The 7738-nt window shown below is 50.0% G+C and overlaps 1 protein-coding gene across 1 annotated transcript; it reads left to right on the forward strand.

The window, feature by feature from the left end:
• The first annotated feature begins 2908 nt into the window (after window positions 1-2908).
• Window positions 2909-6628, forward strand: Cbln2 (cerebellin 2 precursor). The gene is made up of 3 exons (XM_026388694.1): window positions 2909-3265; window positions 6061-6180; window positions 6431-6628. Exons 1-3 carry the CDS (start codon window positions 2909-2911, stop codon window positions 6626-6628), a joined length of 675 nt encoding a protein of 224 aa, XP_026244479.1.
• The last annotated feature ends 1110 nt before the right edge of the window (window positions 6629-7738 follow it).

Consider the following 7738-nt stretch of genomic DNA (forward strand, 5'->3'; position numbering starts at 1 on the left):
TAAAATCTGGAAGAATAAGAAATGCATTCGTTCAGTTCTAATGAACTGCGTTGGTAGACTTGGGGTTCATCTCTGATCAGCCTATTAGAAAAGACATTATTATGCAAGCCAAAGACCAATATTTTTTTTTAAAACATCAGGTTATAAAGTGCCATTTAAAGACTGTACTACCTTTGTTTAAGGGTGGTATGGACTATCAGCCAGTAGTCCGTGCAAACCTTGTGTAGAACCGAAGACAATCTTACTGCAGCGACTATCATCTTGGCAGAGTCTGTCAGTGGTAAAGATCTGAAAAATGAAAATGCTGCCCCCCTCACTTTTTATCTTTTTTGGTCGCAGGCAAAGATATTGAAGGATACTGGAAAGAATTCTACACATTGTTCTTGTGTTTTTGCAGAGGCAAGCACTGCGTTTAGGGGAGAACGGAGACTATCCGCAAACCCCATCCTGGTCCCTAGGACTCCCCCAAGGTTCTGCCTGAGTCCGCTTGTCCGCAGCCTGCGGCAGGGAGGCACCAGCACCCATAGGTGGCGCCCCGCGTCCGTGCTTGTGCGTCTCGCCCTTGCTGCAGGCGCAATTGGGGAACCCGGCGCGTCTACCCAGGTCGTTAGAGCTTAGAGCCGACGTTTTAATAAATCAGCGCGGTGCCAAAGCGCTCCAGGAGCCCCGAGGTTCAGAGGAGCAGACACATAAACCTAGGCGGGAGGCATTTCTTCAATCCTTGCCAAAACCTGACGTTTCCCAAACTGGAGATTCTGGAACCACGGCCCTTAAACCTTTAAATTCAAAAGCTTTCTAGCTCCTTACCAGTCTTCTTTTTTTTTTTTTTAACTGTTTTTTTTTTTTCTGGTCCTCTTCTTAATTATGAAAGTGATCACGCTATTCAAGATTAAGAGTTGGAGAGAATTTGGAAAAGGAAAGAAAGAATCTAAAAGAAGAGACGCCACTGGTGCTTTTGAAGGTGCCTAATTTTTTAAAAGGCATCTAAGAGGATTTCGCTCTGGGTGTTTGGGTGAGAGCTGGACCAAGGCGGTGCAGGGTGCTGAGTGCGGGGTGGGGATGCGGGCGGCGGGAAGGCACACCGAGCCCCGGACGACTGCTATGCACACAGGCCTTAGGGCGTTGGCAACGCTGGGCTTTGCCCTCCGGAGTCTGGAGGAAAGGCCAGGGCCAAGAGGTCCCGCCAGCGATGCGCGCTGTGGGCGCGCTGGGCGCAGCAGCTGAGAAGCCCCAGGCAGCGGGCTTCGCGTGGTGCGGCTGAGGACTCCGTGCGGCTCAGTGCCCGGCGCGAAGCGTATGGGCTAAAGGCACCGGGCGAACGCAGAGTGGGGCGCGGCGCGGTGCGGCCGCGGGGCGCGCGGGCGCGGGGCGTGGTGTGTACCGGGAGCCCGCGCGGGCCGGCGCGGGAAAGCGGCAGGGCGGGGCGGCGCGGTTATTGGCCACGCGCTGGGAGAAAGGGTCGCGCTCCGAGTCCTCCTCCCGCCAGCTACCGCTCGCCTCATTTTCTCTAAGCAGAACAACTTCGCGGACAGCTGTACTCGCCCATCATGGATGTTCCAGGTAACCAAATCCCGGCCCTACCCTCCAGGATCCTCGAGTTAACTGCCCTCTTGCATGCATTTTCATGAGGACCATCACAAGTCTATGTTCTACGGGAGAGAGAGAGAGAGAGAGAGAGAGAGAGAGAGAGAGAGAGAGAGAGAGAGAGAGAGAGGAGGGTGAGGGAAGAACATCGCAATCATCTTGCATGGGGACTGAGGACAGAGAATATTTATCGAGAATAAACTTCTCTTGTTCTTAGAAAGAACACTGGAAGAGTTGTTCTGAGGCTGAGAGCCGTGAGGAGGCAGGCATCTTTGCGTTTTGCTTCTTGGATGGGTATCGGAATGACCTGTCTGGTTTAATGAAAGAGGGGACGGGGTGAAAGTGCCAAAAGGCATATAAGTTAGCAGAAATTTACAGGCGAAGAGCGGACGCGGGGTTCAGAAACAAGGGCTGGAAAATCAGCAAAGCCTGGGATTCCTGTTGGTGGAATCCTCAGCTCTTTGCAGGAGAAGAATCCAAGAGGTGGACCCAAGGGGGCTCATCAGTAGCCCTGGGATCCTTAGGAGTGGGTCTTGGCTTTAGTCTCCCCCGCACCCGCACCCGTCTTTCTCCTCTCTTTCCTTTTTATCTCATCTTAATCCCATTCACCTAAGGAGATTCTAGGGGTTTGTTCTTTGGGTAGAAAATTGAATTATTATTATTTTTTAAAAAACGAGCTGCCACAAGACACCTTCTTATGGAAAAATAGAGGGTTAAAGGAAAGGCAGGGAAAGGAGGTTTTTTTTTTTGGGGGGGGTTGACTTTCAAGAAAATGACGCTGAAATGAAGACGGTAAATCAGTTTCTTTTTCTTTATCCGCTTCTTAAACCCCCTCTTCCTTTAGCTGAGTGGGCAGGGGGCGGCGCTGACGCCCTCTCCAGGGTCTCGGACTCTGTCTTAGCAATGAGGTTCTGCAGCATCGCGGGTCCTTGACCTCACGCACCCCTGCGCGAGCCACGCAGGAGCCTTCACCGACGCGCAGTACCGCGCGCCCGGGCTTTCTCTGAACCTGTTGGGCCAAGTCGGGGATGGGGGTAGTTGTGCTCAGACCAGGGGGACGGCCTTCCGGAAGGGAGCCCAAGAGCCGCTGGCACTGCTCCCCTCCGCCCCTCCCCCTAGCTTTGCCTCCCTACCTAAGGGTTTGGGTTCTTTGCCCTGACAGGTCCGCTGGCACCCTCCTTCTGAGAACTCCCTTGGCCTTGACCAGGAAAGCAGGGGACCGAGGCCAGAGAAGGCTACTTTTGTCCCGGAGCGATCCTGCGCGCTCCCTGGCGCTCTTCCAGCCCACGCCTGCCTCTGCCTTGCGCGCCGCCCCCCAGCCCAGATGCCGGCGCCCGGCCGGGGCCCCCGCGGGCCGCGGCTGACCATGCCCGGGCGCCGGGGGGCGCTGCGCGAGCCGGCCGACTGTGGCTCCTGCCTGGGGGCGGCGCTGGCCTTGCTGCTGCTGCTGCTACCAGCCTGCTGCCCGGTGCGGGCGCAGAACGACACGGAGCCCATCGTACTCGAGGGCAAGTGCCTGGTGGTGTGCGACTCGAGCCCGTCGGCGGATGGCGCGGTCACCTCCTCCCTGGGCATCTCCGTGCGCTCCGGCAGCGCCAAGGTGGCCTTCTCTGCCACACGGAGTACCAACCACGAGCCGTCGGAGATGAGCAACCGCACCATGACCATCTACTTCGACCAGGTCAGCCGGCTCCCTCGCCCACCCGCCGCCTGGGAGGGGAAGGCGGGGCAGGGGGCCAGAGCTGAGGTTCCCCTTTCTCGGACCTGGAGTTCCCTGGAGCTCCCTCCTCTCTGCTCTGCCCTACCTTTTGGCTCGCTGTTCTCTTTCTATTCACTCCTTTTCCACATTGCAGCATTCGTATTCTTAAATTACCAGTTTACTGAGCACTTGGATTACTGAGAATCCCTTAAAGATATCAAAGGTAAAGGTCCTGTAAAACTGATATTTGAAATATATTTCCCAAAAGGAAACGTTGCCAGTATTACTTTTTGCTGGGGTTGGTTGATGATCTTCAGGCAGTCAGGTGCCAATCTAAGGGCTGAGTGCATTCCAAACTCCTCCATTCAGAAAAGGAATACTCCAAAAGCCTAGCCCAGATCACAGAAGAGATGTTTATTTTAAAAGATGGAGTAGGGAGAAAAATAAGTGAGGAAGGTTGTAGGGGAAAGAGCAGGAATCATTATATAAATATAAAACAAAGTAACATGGCTATATAAAAACAAGGTATAGAAAATGAAACATACAGTATGCAAATGCCCTGTACACAATATGTCAATATGTAATTTAGCTGTATAAATAAGAACAAAGAGCAGTGACTTACTTTGCTGCAAGTCACTTAACTTCTGTCACTGGGTTCCAAGCAATCAAGACTCAGACAGGGTCAAACCTTTGCAATTCTTTCTCTGGGTGATTGGTGTTAAGGGTTGAAGGTTATGACCATCCTTTTGTGTCCTTCCGGGTTGATTCCTATTCTTTTTCAGAAACAAATTAAAAAGCCTTTTAGTGTTTTTCAAACTTTACCTCATCAGCTAATCCTTTTGCCCAAGCACTTCCCACACAAAGGAGCACTGGGCCATCCCTGAGCATATCTGTGCTCTTGGGAGCACTTTCTGGTGGCTTTATTGTCTCCACCAGTCAGCTCCAGAACCTAATAGCAGGCACACACACACCTGGCCTCTTTTAGGCCAGGGTATTCATTTTGTAAATCTTATTAAGGATCTTCTGTTTGAAGGGGTGTGTTTCAGAGGGAGGGGGGATTTTTCTTTTATGTTTTTATTTATTTAAGATATAAAAATATTTTACTCATTTCCAAATCTTGGAGATAACAATGAAAGAGCATTCGGGAACTGTGTGCTCTATTAATGAGTTGTTCTCTATGTGCTATTATTTTGTAACTATTTTTCATTTCCCAATGTCTTACCAATAGCTTCCACGGCATTTCTTTGGGGTTTCAAGAACACGGTGATGAAGGGCAGGATCAGTAGTGATAGAATTCTAATTCACAGATAAGGAAACTGAGCAGGGCGAGGTCTTAACTGAGGTCCACTTTTCAGGGCCAGGATGGGTGTCCTTTCATCTGTGAATTTGCCAGTTTTCTAAATTCAGAACTGAGGCAAAGGAGGCCTGTGAAGGGAAGGAGCAACCCTCAGGGCCCAAGTGGGGAATTCTTTATTCTCCTTTAAAGCATGGTGAGAAGCAGGGGCCCTGGAGGGCTTCCTCTTCAACAGTGGGGCCCAGGTGGGCTGAGGGGAGGGTCCAGGACACTGGAGAGTTCCCCAAACTACCTCAGCTTCACACACTGCCTTCAGGGTCGCAGCTGTTCACTTACAATGAGTGTGTAAGAAGTAACCACCAGAGTTACTCAGGCTGAGGCTTATTTTCTGATCAGATGATGAAGTCTTGAATCTAGGGTGTTGTTGCTGTTGGCTTTCTGTTTTAGAAACCAAAGCGCCAGTGGGCCATTTTATTATTTTTACTGAATTATAATTTGTATATGAGGAGGGACGGGGGCGGGATCTGGACAGATTGGCCAGATTCTGTCTAGAAATGTCTGAAAGGGGGTTGGGTCATAACTGGGAACCTGCCATTCTACCAATTCTGCTATGATACTGTAACCCTCTGGTCCCCTCATATTTGAGGAAATCCTTTGACAGGCTCATGTGATCTCCTGTCAGGTGGCTAATTCTCTCATTTATTTTCTTGCATGTTGTAGGATTCTCTTAGTTTGAGCTGTGGGTGCCCAAGCTACCAGTTCAATTCTTTTTATTTATTGAAACTCATCTGCATGACACCATTGCTCAACTAACAGGTAAAACAGGTTGCTCAGAGGAAAGTGAGGAGAAGCAGGCAGCAGTCCTTGTTTACTGACAAAGCTCTTTCATTCAGTATGCATTATTGAGCACCTACTGTGTGATGCCAGGGGCTGGGAAATGGGGGGGGGCACATCTCAGAGACCATTGCTTCCCTGGGGGCAGGTGGAGTTAGATCCTGGCTTCCTTTTATGGCAGCAATCTCACTGAATCTGCCTCTTGCTCCATGGCCCTTTCCCCCACATCAGGTATGGAACTGTGTTTGTGAAACAAAGCATCATGTTGAAGGTGTGGTAGGTAACCCACAGATCTCAGGAACAGACTTGAGCTGCTGCTATTTACCAAAGGGACTGTCTCCAGTCCCTTTCTCTTTGCCCTGACTCCAAGCATATCAAATTCACACTCATTTTCTGAATGCATGAATAAATCATAGTTGAAAAATCTTTAAAAATGATGATATATTAGAATAACTTTGAAATCGGTTCCTGCTGCAGGATGGTATAACTTCAGTTCTGCCCTCTTCCTGGAGAGGCCTGGCTGAGCCGAGCCAGTGTTGCCGGCTGCTCTGCATTAATGCAGGAACCGGTGTCAGTGGTTGTCTGAGCATCATTAAAACAGGCTGAGCAGCAGCTGGCTGTTAGTACTGTATTCCTTCTTCTTTTTCAGGTCTTAGTAAATATCGGCAACCATTTTGATCTTGCCTCCAGTATATTTGTAGCTCCGCGAAAAGGGATCTATAGCTTCAGCTTCCATGTGGTCAAAGTGTACAACAGGCAAACCATCCAGGTGGGTAGCTTTCCTAGGGGGGCCCATGCAGTCTGGTTAATGATTTCTCACTGCTGAAGGCCCATTCCTTGGCTCTGTGAGGCTGAGGAACTAAGGAACTGGGCTCTCCAGAGGTGCTTGGCCCTGAGCTCACTGGGGATCCTCTCCATCAGGCCCCAGGTGTGGGCTCTAAGGATGGGGGTGGGGAAGAAAACAGCAGGTGGGAGTGGGATTCTTTATGGTCTGCTGAGCTTTCCCCTCTGCATTTTAGGTCAGTTTAATGCAGAATGGCTACCCAGTGATCTCAGCATTTGCAGGAGACCAGGATGTGACCCGAGAAGCGGCCAGCAATGGAGTCCTGCTGCTCATGGAAAGGGAGGACAAAGTGCACCTTAAACTGGAGAGGGGCAACCTTATGGGGGGCTGGAAGTACTCCACGTTCTCGGGCTTCTTGGTTTTTCCTCTATAGACTCAGCCCCCCCGAATGATGGGGAAGTTGCAATCTGGACGCAGGAATCCCCCCTTCATAACACCCTCAACTTGCCAGAATAGGACAACACATTTCCAGCCTCTGTCAGACTGTTGCGGTCCAAGAATGATTTCCTCCTAAATCTCCAGTATTTTCTTTGAATATTGACAATTCCTCGGGAACCTGGCCTCTAATTAGTTTTAGACGACAAGGTCTTAAGGAGAAATGAAATTATCGATTTGAGCAGTTTGTACCTGTGATTGTAAAGTCAATATTGGATTCTATTGTTGGGACCATTGACTTACCTTCTTTTGTTTGTACATTGTGTCATTGTCCCGGTGGCAGGAGCACTGCTGTGGACCCCAGGATGGACTGCAGGTTGCAGTCGGGGCTCAAAGCAAGAGCCTGGCAAAGAACTACCCTTGGGACAGTCCTTGACCTGTGTCCCCTGTGTGTCTGTAGAGCCTTAAGAGGAAGAATGGCTTCACCCTCATTCTGTACTTTTCCCCTGGGTGGATGGGAGGGGGCGGGGCATTGTGAACCTGTCAGGAAGTGCTTTATCCAGAGGAGCCAAGTGTGCAAGACTGGACTGACTGCGGTTTTGTTTTGTGTTGTTTGTTTTCTTGAGCAGCTTTATTTTCTTGGCACACGGGGCCCTCCATCCTTACCCCACTTTTAACTTCTGCACTGGGGTTGGGGTGGAGGGAGAAAATGTATGCTGAATTCATGGATGAGATAAAACAAAACAAAACAAAACCTGTATATTTTGTTTTGAATGAGACCTTACCAAACCAAAAGTATCTGTCTATCAGAGTAACAATAGCAAATGGACACGTCTGCTTTTTCTTCCTGAGAGAGTCTCTCAGATGCATCTTTAGAACTCGCAACCTGGATTTTATTTATTTTTTATTTATACTTGGAATCCTTTAAGAACCTGGCATTGCTGGGTGGGCATGAACTGTGCTGCTTGTGGCGCTGTCGTGACCAGATCCCCTCAGCCCTGTTTTCCTGGAGTGCTTTACCTTGTTTGGATCCACCTTGAGAGAGCACAGTGATCAGGTGCTACAAAGAAGACAGGATCAGCCCCTCTTCCTTGGGATCTTCTGTTAA

This window comes from Urocitellus parryii, chromosome 13, assembly GCF_045843805.1.
Source record: "Urocitellus parryii isolate mUroPar1 chromosome 13, mUroPar1.hap1, whole genome shotgun sequence".
NCBI classification, from domain to species: Eukaryota; Metazoa; Chordata; class Mammalia; order Rodentia; family Sciuridae; genus Urocitellus; species Urocitellus parryii.

Coding starts and splice junctions, on each gene's coding strand:
- Cbln2 (XM_026388694.1), top strand. CDS start 2,909: ATGCCGGCGCCCGGCCGGGGCCCCCGCGGGCCGCGGCTGACCATGCCC. Junction 3,266..6,060: donor TGACCATCTACTTCGACCAG/GTCAGCCGGCTC, acceptor CTTCTTTTTCAG/GTCTTAGTAAATATCGGCAA. Junction 6,181..6,430: donor ACAACAGGCAAACCATCCAG/GTGGGTAGCTTT, acceptor TCTGCATTTTAG/GTCAGTTTAATGCAGAATGG.